Raw genomic sequence first — 18064 nt, 5'->3', positions numbered from 1 at the left:
GGATCAAAATTTAATCTGCTGCTACATCTCTGCCTGCCAGGGCCTGTTCTGGCCAGGGAGCAGTGCAGGGACAGGCTCTGCAGCTGCAGCTCTGCCTCCAGAGGCTCAGCAGCACAGCCCCCATCTCCATCCTGCCCCCAGCCTGCATGGCCACACTCATGGCCTCTTGGTACCCCCCTGGAGGTGGCAGCATCTGGTGTCCAGAGAGCTGCTCTGAGGGGTCCACCAGGAAAGCCCCATGTCCCCCAAAACCAGCTGGATATGAAGTTATCCAGGTAAGATATGAAGTTATGATTGGCATGGGGTGTGGTGGAGCCACATGGGGAGGGAGGCTGGCAGTACCCACCCTCTGCACCCCCAACAGCCCAAGCCAGCAGCACTGCATCCCTGGCAGGACCCCAGAGCACATTGTCACCAGCCAGTGGCCACAGGGGCCTCCCCAGCCACCTGCCTGCTCAGCATGGCTTGGGCCAGACACAGTGGGACTGACTCAACAGCCACCCTGCTCCCTTTTCATCCCAGGGGGGAATGGCAATGAGGAGATGACATATCAAGCCTGGGGAGGAAATGACCCAACTGCCAGGGCAAACCACACGCAGCTGTGCTGGGGCTGGTTCCTCCTTCCTTCCCCATAAGGGCAGCTCATCACAGGCCTCCCAACAGCAAAGCCAGGCTCTGTTTTTTACTGATTCTCTCAAAACACAAAAGGGCCCGTCCCAGACTGGTACAGGAGGGGAAAGCCACCCTCCAGCCCCTGACAGGCTTCCCCAGGAACATGCTTTCCTCCCAGGCTCTGGGATGGAGCTGGGCTGCTATCTGAGCAGGCTGCTGGGGCAGTGGGTACAGCAGTGACACAGATGGTTTGTGCAGATACACTGAGGCTCTGAGTGTTGTTCTGGCTCTTGTTGTTCACCAGCTGCTGTGCTGAGATGTGCAGTAACCCCAGCACGGCCCGGGAAAGGCAGAGGTGCTGCCCAGCAGAGGATGTGGGGCCATCCCTGGCAGCCCTGCTAGCCTGCACAGAGAGGGAGGCAGGGACCCCCAGAGCGGGTGCAGACCTGGGGACAGCCCCCACAGGCTGGTGGCCAAGGACAGGATGCCTGGCCCAGAGCCTGGGGGGGAACAGGGCTGCTGTACATGGCTGTAGCCAGGCAGCTGCTTGCCCTGCTGGGCTGCCATGGTGGGAGCTGTCCAGAGCTTCCAGAATCCTGCTCCATGCCCTGAACTCTGCCAGTCCCAGTGGATGCCTGGGCTGGGATGGCCCGTAAGGCAGGGATGTGCCCATGGGCACAAACAGACCCACAAATGGACATGGGCATGGATGTGTCTGTGTCGGGGGGACACAGACACAAACAAAGGCACAGGGGGTGACAGCTGCAGCTGTATCACAGGCCCATTGCCCTCCAGCCTTGGGTAACAGCACCCAAAACTGGGTGCATGAGCACAGGGCAGGCTCAGGGCTCATCAGGGATACCCACGAGGTGGAGTGCTGAAGCCAGCATGGCACAGTGAGGCACCAGCCTGGCTAGGAGGGCTGGCAGCACCCACAGAGTCACCTGTGCCTGAGGCTGTGGCAGGGACAGCAGCCTGGGACTCTGGGGCAGTGAGTGTCTGTGCTGGGGCCAGAGCAGGAGCCACAGCCACTTTTACTGCAGGGACAGCCCTGGGGGAGGGCTCCCAGCTCCAGCACAGGGGCCAAGCAGAGCTGATGGTGCAGGTCCCTCACCACTGACCGTGCAGTGACCCTGCACCACTGCCAATGAACAGCGAGAGATGCCAAAACCAAGCACAATCCATCTGCCTTAAATTAGGTTTGTTTTGGATACTTATGTCAGATCTGATTTAGACCAGAACAAAATCTGGAAAATCATCTTCTCTCATGGATGCAGCCCAGTTTCTGGTCAGGCTTTGTCTGCAGGCCCTTGCTGGCACCTCCAGGAGGTATTACTTCCAAGGCCTTTACTGTATCCACTGCTCTGAAACTTGGTGGCACAATCCCTCCCTGCAGAGGGCATGAAAGCAGGTACCAGCAGCAGTGTCTGGAGCTGGTTTGAAGCACTGCTTCACAGCTCCTGGCTCACAGTGGGCACTGGCGGTTCCAGCTGGCAGGGTTTGGGCAGGGATGGCACCCAGCACTGCTCTGCACTGGCACCAGCCTGGCACCCAGCCCAGTGGCAAGAAGGGTCCTGCCAAGAGGCCCATGACCCCAGGCCATTAACAGCAAGACTAACAGGAAAAAGCACTTACAAACATTTAATTTAATAGATTTAAAAATTCACCCTAAAATTCTAAAAGGCAGATGAGGTTGGACACAAGAACAACTACACTGAGGACATCTCACTGACACTTGAGCAAGATATTGACATCAAACAGCATGGTGAGGGCAGTTTGCTAGCAGTGAGTACCAGAGTACTGTGAGTACCAGAACAAGTTGCAGTAAGCTTTCCTGCAGAGCTCCAGCCAGGGTTGCCAGGTACAGGTCTGGCACCTGGAAGGCAGGGAGGAGCTGGTGACACAGGCACGTGGCACACAGAATGAGTACAGCTGCATCATGTGGGGCCTCCTGTGCACAGAGAAAGCAATTTTCATGGCCAGGGGGCTGTGCTGGTGCCACTGCCCCTCTGTGGGACTGGAGGAGGGCAGAGACCAGCCCTGGGCCACCAGAACTCCCACCCAGCCAGGTGACTTCCCTGCGAGGGAAGAGGCAGCTCATGACCAAGCTCTGCAGTCCTGACTCTGTTTTGCCAGTAGGTAGGGTCAGAGACACAGACACCAAATTAAGGAATATATATACCCCATAATTTCCAAACTGTTCTAAGTCCTCAGTTTCCTTTAATTGTACCCCCAGTTACCTGTCCACAGAGTTCCCAGTCATTGTCCTACACAACACACCCTGTGACTATAATCACTCAAGCTTCACAATATCCAAATAGAGCTCGAGAGCATTTCATGCTTTGGTACCACATGGATTGTCTAGTATCAGTGGAGGTAGTTGGTAAGATAATTGTTTCATGATCATCCAAACCTTAACATGCAATGCAATTATCACAACAAAAAGCAAAGGGATTAGCATCAATAAAACAACACCAGGGTGAAGCACTCAGTTGAAAATTCAGGTAGCTGTAGGCATCCATCTGAAAATAACGTCCCACTATCCATGTCTCCATCACATGATGGATTTCTGCCATACCATGATGGACAGCCATCAAAGCCTTTTATCCATTGTCCTGGGTTTATTTCAGCAAGCCTCAGGTCTGTGTGTTGGAACAGAACCTTTACCACTTCATACCAATGGGAGTAGGCTGCAAGTCTTGAATCAGACTGTAGTTAGGTTCCAAAAAATTGACAGGATATAACAGGAAGTAAAAAACTAAATATTTTCATTTAAAAAATATAAAAAAATAAATAACTAAAAGCCTATCATTGCAATAAAGTTACAGGTACAAATACTGGAGTGACTACTTGTATCTTCAGTCAGTAACATTATCTACAAATACAAAATCACAAGAGGTTCTCTTGCATCTCATTGTACACAATCTCACAAAGTCTACCACTGACTTTTTCACATCCTGGCCAATAATTTGCTGTAGGGTATTTAGTATTCCATCCAAAGCAGCCAAAGCTAACAAATTAGTATTGTGAACGTTATTCCAAAATGCATCCTGCACAAAAAATCCAAACTCAATCTAAAAAGTTCTTAGAGTGTTCTGAGTCTAGGGTTATCCCTGATGCTCCCTGGTCATGCAAGCACACCATCCAAGAGAAAAGAGGTTCCCTTTTTTTTTACTAAACTGCTCAAACATTTAATTTACTTCCTGCTGAGTATAATCCTCTATGAGTATCCCTCCTGATCATTAGCATCTAATTCTACCATTTGTCTCCATGCTGGTCTCACATCTACAAATTCATCTCGGGAACCAACCTCATCAGAATCCACAGCAGCCCAAATATCTCCATTCCATTCATCAGGATCCCACTGCACACCTGCCTCTGCAATCACTGCATGCGTTTTCTTGTGCTTCACTTGCTCCCTCCTTGCCTTATACTGAGCTACTCTAACTGCAGCCTTCTCAGCAAGTCTGGTAAATCCATCTTATCAGCAAGCAGCTTAATTTGGCATTTTAGCATTACAATTTGATTCTGCAACTCACATCTGTTGGTTCATGTTAGAGCATTTCAACAACTGTTCCTTTTGTTTGGTGTTTTGTTTGTTTGATATGCTGTTAACAAAATCCATCCTTGCCTTTCCAAATCCACAAGTTCTTTTCTTTTTTCAGTATGTGATTTTTGGATGCATTTCAATACATCCATCAGTTCAGCTTCTTTTAACTGACTTCTCCATTGCTCACATGGTCCTCCAACCTTAGCCCACCTGAGGATTAGTGAACTATATGGAAGTTCTTCCCATCTGGGAATTTCATACAGGACTGGTTACTTTAATTTAGATTTTAAAAGCAACACTTTGTTCTGACCCTGCTGACTACACTGATTTTGTTTAGCTGGTGAGTAGGGTCAGAGACACAGACACCAACTTAAGGAACAGTGGCATTTACTATGATGGAAAACTGCAAAGAATCACAAAAGGAGAAGCTAATCAAGGCACCTAACCATGAGCAAAGAGTTGCAAGGGGACAAGCTGAGCAATGCTAATCATTGCTAGGAAAGAATGCCTACAGTGATTATGGAAGATCCCTCACACATCACCCAGGCCCAAGAGCCACCAGCTCTGGGGGCAGCTGTCACAGCCAAGGGCTGGAGAGCCACGCCAGGAGCTGGGAGCTCCTGCAGGGCCTCCTCCTCTGGGGCCACGGGGCTCCCCCGCTTTGCTGTGACACTGGCCCGGGTTTTACACTGCCAAACAAACCAGCTGGCCTCATTTCTAATTTCATTTTCCTGTCAGCTTTCTCCCCAAGCCTGGTCACGGCTCAAGGAGGATCTAGGGGAGGATCTCTGATTCTGTACCCCCTAATTAGGCCAGATGTAGCCTTATGCTGTTTCTAGATACAGAAAGGTGAACATGTTTTGCTAATAAGTAAGTACATATAATGATACTTTGTTAATGAGTGGAAACATCAAACATTCAGTTGGGACATTCATCCTAGGTCAGCTTTGACTCAGGACCTTTCGTTCAGACCTTAGTACTTCACTCTGGGACTCAGTCTCTGCAGGAGAGGGGATGGATGTACTGTCTGGATCATGATCTTGTCCCAAAGTGGCAAAGAGGTCCATGAAGCACTGGTCTCCAGGCCCTCAGACCGCAGCAGCCCCAGGGCTGAGGTCCTGTCCAGGATGGTGCAGAGGTTTTTCTGCTGTGGCACGGGCTGTTTCCGCATTTTTCCCTTCCACGCTGTTCCAAATCCCATAGGCGAAGTAAATAACGAAACCTGCAGGACAGTTTGCATAATGAAATGTGCAATGGTGGCTTGGCAGCACTAACAGACCCCCAGGACAGACCTTGGGCACTGCACTGCCCAGCACAGGACACCTACCCACGACCATGCAGACGGCAAACCGCGCCCAGGTGCCCTTATCCAGCTGGACCATCAGCAGGATGTTAATGAAGGTGCTGAGGATTGGCACCAGTGGCAGGAAAGGTACCTGCAAGGGACAAGAAGTGCTGTGTCAGCTGTGCCTTGAGGGACCAGACTGGGCTGGAGGATGCTACTGGCCAGTGGAAGGACCCCCTCCCCGCCACAGCCCACAGCACCCAGGCACTTCCACACTGAGGATTACACCTCAAAGAGACACGTTTCAGGGCTTTCCTGGTGACTGCCCGGCAGCAAGCCCTGGCAGAACCTGCAATGCCCAGATCCTGATGGAGTCCAGGGGGTGCAGACACCAAGATGCAGGGGGCTGCACTCACTTTGAAGTTTAATCGCGCATTGCTCTGCGGCTGCCTCCAAATGATGATGGTGAAAATGAGCAGAGCCACGAGGAGCAGCACCAGAAGCACAACAGAGCCCACACTGGCATCCTTCAGCGCATCCATATTGAGGGTCAGGACCACGCAGATGACTGTGATCAGTGCAGCTGCAAGAGAGGGGGTTGTCAGGGGACTGTGTGGCACATGGCCTCCCTGGGGCCCTGAGCCTCACCCACAGCTCTGCTGAGGCACCCACTCCTCTTGGTCAGGTCCAGCACTCACTGCCTCTAACACCCACCCCAAAGCCTTAGGAAAGTGCTTTGCTGGAGGCACTTCCCAGACCAGCAAGCTGCAGGGAGCCTGTGCTTGGCTGGGCTTGTGGCTGAGCCACCCCTCTCGGGCTGTACAATGGAGCTATTGACAGACGGACCAAACCCCGCTGGCTGAGCCCAAGCACTCTCAAGGGGCTGGGACCTGCCCTTGCTGGTGGCCAGCATGGGTCAGGCTCATCACAAGGATCTCACATGACCACCTGCACATCCCTGGCTTAGCACCCATGTCCTCCAACAACGCCTGTGCACCCCAAACCACAGGTGTACCCTGCATTTGGGACCCTGCTTAGGGCACTTGGCCCCTGCTTAGGGCTCAGCACCTGCTGGCACTGCCAACAGCGACTGGCAACCCAGCCCCTCTCCTCTGCCTGTCATGCTCTCCATCCCTTCCCAGCTCTACAGAGACAGGCCAAAACACTCCAGCCCCTGGCAGGAGGGGACACCAGCTGCCAGTTCCCACTAACTCACCGATGACCGCGACACAGACATAGACAATGCGCCCCGAGAGCACAGTGGGGGTGTCCCCAGGAGGGTTGAAGAGTGTCGCCAGGGACACGGTCTCTTTGTGCTGGGCACTGGCAGCAGTGATGGCTGGGTTCATGATCACTCTCTCCTCCTCATTCCCATTCAGCTCCAGCATTTCCACGGCCTTCGGGGAGTTCGGCTGTCTGGGCTGGTACCTGAGCAGGTAAGACAAGCTTGCAGCAGAGCCCAAGCAACTTCCTAGCCCAAGGGAACAGTGGGCAGCACCTTCACATCCCTGCTGCTCCAGCAGTGGCCCCGCGACAGCCACTTCAAGGATATGCCCAGAGTCACACACAGGCTCTGGTCAGCAGCCTCCATCTTGGGGGCTTGACGCTTCCCCAGGATGCATCATGCCCCTGGAAAACAGCTGTGACTACGAGCCCCCAGGACGATGTGAGGAACATCCACCCTGGGCACCGCCACACAGAGGAGTCACGCACCGGAGGATGAGCACGCACACCGCCACCAGGGAGTAGGCCAGCAGCGTGCCGATCGACATGAGGTCCACCAGGTCCTTCAGGTCCAGAAAGAGGGCAAACACCGCTGCAATGAGGACAGGCAGCATCAGCACAGCTCCAGACCACTGTCACAGACATATTTCCTGAAAAATCCTTTTGCTAGGATTTTGCTCCTGAGAAGCTGAGAGGCCTCAGAAACAAAATCTAAGCAATAACTATCTGATGGCTGTGGAATGTGGTCTGGAGGTGGTTTACCAACAGGGCATCTTTGATTGATCTCATGTGAATTGTTTTTACTTGATGACCAATGACAGCCAGCTGTGTCAAGGCTGTGAGCAGTCACACAATTTTATTATTCATTCCTTTCCTTGCCAGCCTTCTGATGTCTCTTTTCTCTCTATTCTTTTAGTATAGTTTTAGTATATAATTTTCTTTTAATATAATATATATCATAAAATAATAAATCAGCCTTCGGAAACATGGAGTCAAGATTCTCATCTCTTCCCTCATCCTGGGGACCCACAAACACTCCCACAGACCATGGCAGGGCTGGGTTTGAGGAGGTGGCCAGGAGCCTTACCTGCAAAGAACCCCGAGACAAAGGTGGCGATCAGAGGGGTCTTTCTGCCACTGTGGATCCGGGAGAGGAACTTGAAGAGCAGCCCATCCTCTGCCATGGCATGGATCACTCGGGGCATGGGAAACATGGAGCCCAGCAAGCTGTCGTGGAGAGAGATTAGGCGAGCTGCCCACATCTACCACCCAGAAGGGGAAGGGACCAGCTCTGTGCCAGGAGCAGGACAGCAACTGGAAAGAGCAAATCCCCAGCCCAGCCAGGTGAATGCTGTCGGTCCCTGCGCTGTGCCCCAAGCAGTGCCAGGAACAGAGCCAGTCCTACCTGGTGGAGAGGGCACAGAGCGAGCCAACGGCAACGGCGTAGCGGGCGGGCTCCCAACCCACCGCCTTGAAAGCCTCAGGCAGAGGGCTGCTCTTGTTCAGGAGGAAGTAGGGCACCATGAGGGTCAGGGACGCAGAGACCCCGAAATAAGCCACAAAGCAGATGAGGAGGGACACAATGATGCCAATGGGAATCGAGCGCTGCGGGTTCCTGGCTTCCTCCCCTGTCCAGACACAAGAGGCCACATGTGCCCCACTCCACTGCACAGCATGGGACAAGCACCCCCAGGGGATCAGCCAGCAGGGACTTTCCATGGCAGCACAGGACTGGGGAGCAGCAAGCAGGGGCTGTCAGAGAGGAGGGGTCCCTGGCCATTCTGCTGCTGCACTGGCAGAAGGAAAGGAGCAGCCTGGCAGCCTGGGCTTGCAGCCAGCCCTTGGCCATGCCAGTCCTTCCTCCCCTCCATCAGCTCCCTCTCCCTACAGAGCCTGTTGAACAGAGATCCATCCCCCTTGAATGCGTGCTCGGCTTTGCAAAGGTGTGCTGCACCAGGCTCCCAGCAAGGGGCTCAGCAGCAGGAAAGGAGGAGACTGCTGGGCAGCCCCTGGAGGCAGGGTGGCACAGGCAAGGTCAGGCAGAACAGCCTGTACCAGCCACCCACTAAGTAGATTTCTGGGGTAATAAGAGGAAATTAGAGAGCTGCCTGTGCTCCAAGAAGCAGCAGTTTTGCATGAACCCAGTCATTTGAAAAAAGGCTGCCTGAGGCTGGGAAATAACTAGGAGACACCAGCAATTCCCAGCACTGCTCGGCTCAGCAGTCAAAAGGCTCCCTGCTGCTCTGGGAGCTGGCTGTGCAGGCAGGGTGCAGCCCTGCTCCCAACCATGTGGTGTAATGAGCCACTTTTCCTGGGGCAGGACAGGCTCTTTTGTCTGGCCCAGCTGAAAACACACACTCCACAGCGAAACCTCCCAGGAGCAGTGAGACCAGCTGTTTTCCCACACCATGTGAGAGCATCCTCCCCATCAGCTCCCAACCAGCTGCAGGCTGTGCAGGGGAAATGCCCACACCACCCTCACCCAAGGCAGTACCTGTGGTGGCAATGCAGTCAAAGCCCACGAAGGCATAGAAACAGGTGGCAGCGCCGGTCAGCATCCCTTCCAGTCCAAAGGGGAAAAACCCACCAGAGCCAAAAGCTTTTTTCCTGGAAGAAATGCAGGAGAGCAGCTGCTGTGAGGTGCAAGGACAGCAGGGCCTGTGCCTGCACTATGCCAGATCCCAGTTGCCCTACTTACTCGTCATCCGGTGTGTCTGGCAGTGACAAATTGCCATGGCTCTCCTCTGAAAGCTGCCAGTTCTTGATGTCTCCCTTGATGAAGCCAGCAATGACAACAAAGCCCAGCACCAACAGGTTCACTGCTGTGAAGATTTTGTTCACGAGGGCAGATTCGCTGACACCAAAAGACAGCAGTACTGTGGGACAGAAGAGGTGAGTGAGGACCCATCAGGCTCCTGGTGCCATCACCCAAGGTACCATGGAGCCACTCTCCTGCACACCCACCAGTAAGCAGCAAAATCAGGATCAAAGCAAAGAAGTCTGGATGCTCAGCCAGCACTCCTGGCACATGCATTGGGATGTTGGTGACAAAGAAGGTGGAGATGTGGTTGCCGATGATGTTGTCAAATGTTGCACTCCAGGCTCGAGCCACACTGGCCGTACCTGGTTGATGGCAAATCTGTGCATTAGTCTGAGCCCAGGGCAGACTGGCACCAGCCACCACACCTGAGCACCCAGCTCCCTGCTGATCCCACCCCACACCCTGCCCCCAGAAGCCCCCCATGGTACCAGCAGAGTGCTGGAAGGAGCCCCACACAGGCTGCCTGGCCTCGTACCTATCACATAGGAGAGAATGAGGTTCCACCCGGCTATAAAAGCCCAGATCTCGCCAACAGTAACGTAGCTGTAGAGGTATGCAGAGCCGGCCTTGGGGACACGGGCCCCAAACTCTGCATAGCAGAGTCCAGCCAGTACCGATGAGAGAGCAGCCACCAGGAAGGAGAGGACAATGGAGGGACCAGCCATCTCCTTGGCCACCTCGCCGGCCAGCACATACACACCAGCCCCTAGTGTGCTGCCCACCCCCAGGGATACGAGGTCCAGCGTGGAGAGGCAGCGAGCAAAATGGGTGTCATCGGAGCTCAGGTCCACCATGCGCCGGCGGATCAGCTTCTTGCCAAAAACGGTCATTTTTTCCCTCAACATCTTGTCTTCTCCTCAGTGAAGCTCAGCTGGTGAAAAGCCCTGCAAGAAAAGGGAAATGTGAAGCTCAGTGTCCTTCAGGCAGCAGGACTGGCACTGCAAGGGGCAGGGTAGGCAATGATGCCCACAGGAGCCTTGCCTACCCTCCTCCCAGCTCACTCATTGGCACCACACCCCTGCCACACTGGTTGGCCAGAGATTGTGGTGGGGCACCCTCCAAGGCATTTGGGGCTGCACACATCCTGCCTGCACAGCCCTTGCCTCAGGGATGAACCCAGTCAGTCCATGCTGGAAAACGCTCATTGCTCAAGACCTGCATGGTCTCAACCATAGAGCTCATAGGCATGTCCCAAAGCCTGGGCTTGGCAGTCTGAAGATCCTTCAGACCAAACTTTTCTGCTGGTACATTTCTCCAGTCTGAAAGGTGGGCAGCAATGATGTGGAGACAATTCCTCCAGCACAGGGTTTAGCAGGCTGGGATGGAGCCATTCCTTTGTTGCTTTTGGCATCTGCAACATATTCTCTTCAGGGATGCATAAGCAGACAGACACACAGTATGGGTTCCTGGTGCAAGCCCCTTGCCTGCTAACAGTGCCTGCTAAGTAGTCTGCAAGCTCTACAGGCTGTAATCACCCAGAATGTGTGACATCCCCGCTCCTCCTGCTCACAGCAGCCACCTATTCCCAAAAATCTCAGAAGATGAGCAAACCGTGAAGCAGGCATCCAGCACAGAGGAGCTGCAAGGAAAGCGGTTCCCAATGCCCACGGCCACAGTTGGCACCTCTGCCCACACCGAACCACCCAGCCACCAGTGCATTCTCCCTGCATCGGCAAAGTGAGCACACTCCATCCACGTGCCCAGCACCGCATGCCACACTACTGTATCAGCCTAAGCACACAAGGATAACTTTGTGACCGTTTCCATAGAGGATTATCAGGATCACAACGGCAGCCATCAACTCGGGGCTGTTCCCCTATAACCAGCAAATAATCCTGCTTCTTGGTAAACCTCCTCCCGAGCTGGCACGCGTCACATTCAGCCTTTACCCCAAGTGCAACAAGTCCCCCAGCACCAGCACCCTCCTCAAACACTACCTGGGCAACTCTAGCTGCTTAATTGTTCCAAGTATCTCCAGCAGCCGGACTCGAGATCCGCATGGGTGAGGCGGCAGCAGGAGCCTCCCGCTGCATCCCGGCGCCTACCGTAGCCCGGCACCGACTATCGCATCCCGCCTGACTTGGCGAAGGTATGGGGAGCTGTTAGCTCGGGACCACCGCCTCAGCCCCCGCGGGGCATCTGCGTCCCCAGAAATGCCAGTCCGGCTCTGCGCTGCCGCGGAACCCGCGTAGGGCAGAGTTGGAGCGCGGCAGGAGCGGAAGGAGCCGGCCGCGTGTGCGCTGGGAAGATGATGCAAGAACGGCACCGGTTGCGCCAAGCCTGTACCGCCACGCTCACCTGCGGAGCCACACTTACCTGCGGCTCGGCTCGGCCCGATCCGTGGATCCCCTTTAGGAGAACTCAGTTCCGTTTCGCGCCGAAAGAGGAGAGGGGGATGAGTTCCGCCCTGGTAGTGGTACGAAAGGGAGGGCGGGACGCAGGGCAGCCCCATCCGCCCCCGCGCTCTTTTCCGAAGGGGGACGACCAAGGCACGGCTCGACTGGCGGGAATGCGGCTGCTGCGGGCAAGAGAGCCGGGCAAGGCACCTTGCTCCCTGGGGAAATGCCACGGAGGGAGCTGCTGAGGGTGCCCCGAGCCCAGCTGTGCCATGACAACGGAGCCTGGCCCGGCCAGAGCGGAGCGAGGCGAGGCGGCGAGGCCAGCCCGCTGCGGGGGCTGCGAGCGGAGCTCCGCCCGCGCCTTGTGCGGGGCCTCTCCCCGACCTCCGGCTGCTCCGCTACAGCCCCTCAGTTCTGGGAGCAACAGGCACTAAGGGATGGGAAACGCCAGTCCTGGGAGCACTGTTGGGCAGCCAGGAGCGAGGCATGCTGTCCCGCACTCAGGCTGGGAGCCGCCCGTCACCGGGCCGCGCCTGATGCGATCCAGGGCTGTCGTGCCGTGAGCGCCCGTTCAGAGCGGCAGCTCAGGGAGGTAAGCCAGCCCCTCGCCGGCATCATCGGCAATGCCCTGCTCCGGTATTGCCGCTAGCGAGGCAAAAGACTTGTCAGTCTCTTGCAGAGCGGAAGGGAACAGGGCAGGGCAGGCGGGAGCGCCAGGCGGTGCCTCCCCCGCATCCTCCGCGGGGGCAAACGGCTGAGTATGCGGTGATGGAAACATCGTGCTTCTGACTGGAAGTGACGCATTGTGCTCTGCCCCCGCTTCGCAGAATCGAGAACGTGCAGTTCAGCACCTCTGACCCCATGACGAAGTAAATAGGGGTCAGAGGTGCTCAAGACACTTCCCACTCATTCCAGGACTGACAGCTGTAGGCAAGGACCCACCTGGGCAGCACCATCGCCGAGAATGGTCTCAGACAGGATAGGCAGCACCACGGGCGCAGCAGGACTCCAAGCAGCGTCACCCTGTCTCAGACAAGCAGGCACTAAGTACCCAGAGTAGCAAGGGGGCAGATTACATTTCCCTATTTCCAGAAACCTTCTTGCAACATCAAGCAGTGGGAGGCACTTTCCAGGAAGGAGCATCATCAGGACATCAGAACATGTCTCCAGTTCCCAAACCTCACGTGCAGCTCCACATATGTCTTCCCAGTGTCCCATCCTCACCTCCCAGTCTTACTGCTCCCCATTCCCATCATCCAGGGCCCTGATCCAGCAGCACAGGCCAAGGGCTGGGAGCAGGCAGAGGCACGGAACAAGCCAAGTGCATGTCTCAACAGGAGCAGCAGGAAGGCAAACAGTGGCAAAGCACACATAGCCAGCATCAAAGGAGGGTAGGAGATGGCTCCAGCCCATAAAGGGAGCCAGAAGCCCTGCAGAAACAGATCCACATCAGTCCTTGGATGCCCCCATCACTTTCCACAAATGAAACATTAGAGTATTTTAGATTGGAAGGGACCCATAAGGACCATTGAGTCCAGCTTCACCCACGAGTTCCTCTCTGTTTACAAATAGCAGGGCACTTTTTTGAGTCAACTCCCTTAACTTCTTGGTGCAGGTACTATCTTCACCATGCATATAGATGGAACACACAGCTTGTTAGGGCTCTCTGCTGCAGATTGTGCCAGCACTGGAGCTGCCCCAGCAACCAAGTGCCAAGCAGGGGTGGGAGACAGCCAGCACAGCTTTCCTGTGTAGCGACCCCTGCACACAGCCCAGGGCAGTGCCCTGGGAGGGGTGTGGGCTATGTGTAAATGTGCATTCCAGGGCAGCCAGGAACACCAGCCAGAAATAACAGGAGCAGGAACAGGCCAGCCTTCCCAGCCCAACCTTAGGGCACTGCCAGCACCAGAGTCTCCAGTGCCTCACCCAGACACCAGGCAGTGCAAGAAGGAGCCTGCATCAACCCAGCACAGAGAGAAGGCAGCAGACCAGGGCCAGCATGCAGGAACAGTGAGGGACTGGACTGAGTCCCAAGTGCTGCTTCCCACCACGTGCCCCTAGTCACTGATAATAAAGCAGTAATAAATAGCCAAAGCCTGCAGAGTCTCATGTGCCATCAGCCAGCATTGGCTTTTCCCACATCCAATGTGAAGGTGGCCTAAGGAAGAAACCTGCCCATACAGCTGCCTACCACCACCACACATCCAAGCATCCCACCTGGAAGCATCAGTTATGTCCAGAATGCTTCCCCAGAGCCACACTGTACCTCCATCCACCAGCCCCCAGCTCCTCCTTGTAACAGGCCTCAAATCTCTGGCTGAGCAAAACCAGCCATAGCCAAGCACAGACCTGTCCTGTTCACCCAGGGCACTGCCTCGACCCAAGCAGACAACAAGCACCACTGCAAAAGACACCTTTATTTTACATACAAGGAGTTAAAAAATTAATTAAGAGCTCTACATATATCACTGGCCCAGGGGCTCACACAGCTGGACACTGTTGTCTGTCCCCGTGTCCCAGCTGTCAATCTCTCCCCAGGTCACCACTGTCCAACACTGCTGCATCTTTCAGACAGATTCCTGGGAAGCAACATCAAAGCAGTAATGCTCCTGGCACTCAGCCCCTGACCCCTGGGAGAGGCCATGAGCTGTATCCCTCCCACCTCACAGCCCTCAAGGGACCACTGGAGCATCCCTGCAGCCTGCCCAGAAGTGAGGGCTCACCACAGTGAGGGAACATACCTGCTGCTCTGATTGTCTGCTCATAGGCTTCACACTGAGCAGTCTTGTCAGCTGCAGACAGGAGGCGAGAAGGTGTGTGCTCAGCCCATCCTAAATACCTCACTCCCAGACTCTCTAGGGCAGCCCTGAGATCCTGCTCTACCCCCTAAACATGAATCCAGCCCCACTCCCACAGAGCTGCATGCCCTGAGCTCCAGGTACAGGCACAGGGGATGTCACCTGGACTACAGGTGTCCTGCAGCCCTCAGAACAGCCAGCTCCACATACCAAGCTCGCCCTTCACTCGTTCCAGCACTTTCTTCACACGCTCCAGCTCTTTCTTCACACGCTCCAGTTCCTGGGACAGCTGATCACCTGCAGACTGGCAAGAGCAGGGTGTAAGTGTGATGCAGGGAGTTGGACCCCCCCAAAACACAGCCACAGCACAGCCCATCTTTTGGAGGAGCACTGCAGCCCATCCAAGCCCCCTGGGGACCACTGCCAGGGCACATCCATCACAGGAGCAGTGTCTGGCAAAGGAGCTGCTGTAGGGAGCATCTGCCAACAGCCAGGGGAAACAAGAATGCCTTTGGCTGGCTGCAGCCACAGAGTGAAGAGCCCTAAAACTGCTGGAAATGCACAAACTTATTTTGCAGGTAGAAAATTTCTTAACTTGGAGATTCATCTTGCAGGCTCTGCACACCCCATCCTGGGGCCATGTCCTACATGTCAGGACATATAAAAGTGACAACACAAGCCACATGAAGTTTGCATGTTTCAAAGGGCCCTTAGAAAATCTAGCTGGACAGAAGGCTGCAGTCCCCTGAGCAGAGAGAGCTGGTAAAGCCAGGCAAAAAATGCCCATGTGCTTGTGTAAACCCCAGAGAATGGCTGAAACAGCTCAAGTACCAGCCAGAAATTGGCAGGTCCAGGTCTCATCATCTCCTACCTCTGGCATAGCTGGCCCAAGCCAGAGACTGAACAGTGCTCCATGACAGGACACAGCTGGCTCTCACCTGCTCAGCAGGAAATGCATCTTCACCCCCTGAAGTCAGGCCAGGGGCCAGCTCACTGGACAAAGAGGACTTCTCATACTCCCATGTCTGGTCATTTCTACCTGTCAAGAGAGGTGTCAGCATTAGAAACCTGCCATCCTCAGCCCCTCCTCAACCTGGCCACAGAGCTGCTCCAGATCAGGGAAAGACAGAACCTGTCCAAGAGAGCCAGAAGTCTCCCAGCCCAACAGCTGCTGCTGGCTTGGCCTGTATGGGCGCTGCTGGGACAAAGTGCTCCTGTATGTCCTGGCTCCCAGAGGCTCTGGGCTGCTGCTGGGAGTCTGCTCTCACAGAGAGGGCAGCAGCTGCCCGGGCAGGGTGGGACAGGGCTGTTGCAGAGAGCGGGGAGAGCCTCCTGGCCTCCCTTCCCTCGGCAGGGCTCAGCACTGCGGGCTGCCCGGCTGCAGTTCCTGGGCAGGCAGCACCCCCTGCCTGCAGCACAGGCTGGAGCACCCTCAGCCAGGGCCTCACCTGGTCAGACAGGGCCCAGCTGGGGAGCAGCACTGCCCAACAAGCAGCTGCCCATGTTTCTCCACACTCCCCCCCAACACGAGGCCAGAATCTACACCTCCAAACTGCTCACTTGCTCCCAAGTCAATGCTTGCTGCAACCAGCCTTTCTTTGCTCTCATCATTTTCCTTCAGCTCTCGGGTCCTATTGCACACCAGCTCTTCTGTAGTTGATTCTGAAGCGAGACCCAGGGATGGAAAAGAAAGAGCATCAACCCCTGCTAAGAGACTGACTACGGCCACTCCCTCTCCTATGAACGAGCCTCAAGCACCAGATTTGTTCAGATTCTTTGCTGGATGCCTCTCCAGCAAAAGAGGGAAAGGACTTCACCCAGTCTTGCTTGCTCAGCACTTTACCTCCCCTCCTGTGAGTCCAAGCACATGCAGTACCCCCCCAGTCCATTCCCCAGGATGAGCTTTGACCCTGCAGCGAGGACCTGGACGTTCTTCCCACGGCAGCAGTGCCCCTCTCCCACGACTCTGCAGCCTCTGAGGCTTCTGCCAAGACTCACCTCTATTGAGGCCAAAACGCTTGAACGAAATCACTTTTTCCGGAGGCCGCAGTGAGGAGCAGGAAGCCACAGTAGGAATTCCTGTAGAAAGCTTTGAAGAGGGCTGTTTACAACTCCCAACCTTGGCAGCAGCTGTAGCGAACAGTAAACACAGAGGCCGCTATTCCCAAGCAGCTCCATTGCACCTTCTTCAGGCAGGCCGGGGCTCAGTCAGCCAGGCTGCCTGCCCTAGGAGCACAGGCACCTGTGACCCCACAACACCACGGGGTGAAGGCTTCAAACTCAACAGGCTGCCAGCCCACACTGGCAGGAGGCCAGGCAGTGCTAACACACCCCTCGGGGTACGAGACTATTTCCTAGACTCCTACCTGTGCCGCTCCCATGGACTCCCCATGCCCTGTCCCCCTCTTGGGCTGCAGCCCAAGCCCTTCCCCTTCTCGGTGCAGCACCGTAACCTACGTGCTTCCCTGCTTCGCGCGAGGCATCTGGCAGGTGCAGAATTACTTTTCACCGCTCTGGCCCGGGGGGCGAGTCTGGGAAGGCTGGAAGGCTGTGCCTGCTGCGAAGCCCCGCTGGCACGTGGAAGCCTGGACCTGGCAGGCGAGGTGAGCTTCAGCCTGGTCCCTGGGGGAGAGAGGGGGTTTTGCAGGGCCGGGCTGGCGGTGCCGAGCCGGGGCTCCCCGCCGTGCCCCCGCTTACCTGGGGGCCGCAGGAGCCGCGTTTCCCAGGCGCCGCGCCCCGTGCCGGCCGCGGGGAGCTGCAGCCCCAGCGAGGCCCGTGCGCGGGGCAGAGCGAGCCTGCAGCTCGGGGCCGCGGAGCGTGCGAGCGGGGCGGGCGCCGGGGAGCGGGCAGGAGTGCCGGGGCCGCCGCCGGAGGGCAGCTCGGGGCCGCGCCGCGCCCGCCGGGACACAGCGGGCTTGCGAGCGGGGCGGGCGCCGGGGCTACCGCCGGCCGCGGGCTGCGGGAGGGACCCGGGCTCCCCCGGGGCCGGGGCCGGGCCAGGGGCAGCAGCGGCCTTGCAATCGCCCGCGCTCGAGTCGGGGAGCCGCCCGTGGCTCGGTAAGGGCAGCGGCGTGGAGGTGGCGGGCCCGGGGGGCTTGGGCTGCAGCCCGCTGAGCTCCCCCGGGCCCGGGGAGGGCTCCGCGGCCGCCCCGCGGCGCAGCTGGGTGACGATGGCGCGACACTCCTCCTCGAAGAAGCTGAGGTACAGCGGGGTGACCGGCGAGCGCAGCGCCGGGACGTGCTGCAGCAGGTCAGGGCAGTCCGGCGAGCCGGGGCCGGGCTGCGACTCCGGTCGCCACATCGCACCTCGGAACCGCCGGAGAGAACGGGAGAGCGCCGCCCGCCTCCGCCCTGTGCCGGCCCCGCCCGCTCTGTTCCGGCCGTTCTCCCGCCCCAGCCATGTCCATCTTCCCCCGGCCGTTCCCCCGCCCCGCC

General features: G+C 56.4%; 2 protein-coding genes across 3 annotated transcripts; both read right to left on the bottom strand.

Moving 5' to 3' along the window:
* Window positions 1-2243: 2243 nt before the first annotated feature.
* On the bottom strand, window positions 2244-14086 carry SLC7A3 (solute carrier family 7 member 3). Of its 2 annotated transcripts, XM_063170444.1 has the most exons (13): window positions 13056-14086; window positions 12774-12854; window positions 9968-10376; window positions 9636-9794; window positions 9370-9547; window positions 9166-9278; window positions 8077-8299; window positions 7759-7898; window positions 7161-7263; window positions 6664-6875; window positions 5864-6030; window positions 5490-5598; window positions 2244-5384 (listed from the first exon to the last, which is right to left on the bottom strand). In XM_063170444.1, exons 3-13 carry the CDS (start codon window positions 10335-10337, stop codon window positions 5251-5253), a joined length of 1908 nt encoding a protein of 635 aa, XP_063026514.1. In that variant the 5' UTR covers window positions 10338-10376; window positions 12774-12854; window positions 13056-14086; the 3' UTR covers window positions 2244-5250. The 2 variants fall into 2 exon arrangements, with proteins under 2 accessions (XP_063026514.1, XP_063026515.1); XM_063170445.1 differs by lacking the exons at window positions 12774-12854; window positions 13056-14086 and adding an exon at window positions 11430-11794.
* A 147-nt stretch (window positions 14087-14233) lies between these two features.
* LOC134425888 (nascent polypeptide-associated complex subunit alpha, muscle-specific form-like) lies at window positions 14234-17930 on the bottom strand. Its single transcript, XM_063170906.1, has 7 exons — window positions 17327-17930; window positions 17087-17251; window positions 16628-16759; window positions 16190-16291; window positions 15568-15668; window positions 14840-14933; window positions 14234-14623 (listed from the first exon to the last, which is right to left on the bottom strand). The coding sequence occupies exons 1-7, from the start codon at window positions 17928-17930 to the stop codon at window positions 14448-14450; spliced, it is 1374 nt and encodes a 457-aa protein (XP_063026976.1). The 3' UTR covers window positions 14234-14447.
* Between the last annotated feature and the right edge of the window lie 134 nt (window positions 17931-18064).

This window comes from Melospiza melodia, chromosome 16 (genome assembly GCF_035770615.1).
Source record: "Melospiza melodia melodia isolate bMelMel2 chromosome 16, bMelMel2.pri, whole genome shotgun sequence".
Classification (NCBI taxonomy): Eukaryota; Metazoa; Chordata; class Aves; order Passeriformes; family Passerellidae; genus Melospiza; species Melospiza melodia.
The sequence above is the reverse complement of the archived record's forward strand: the minus strand, read 5'-3'. Positions and strand labels throughout refer to the sequence as shown.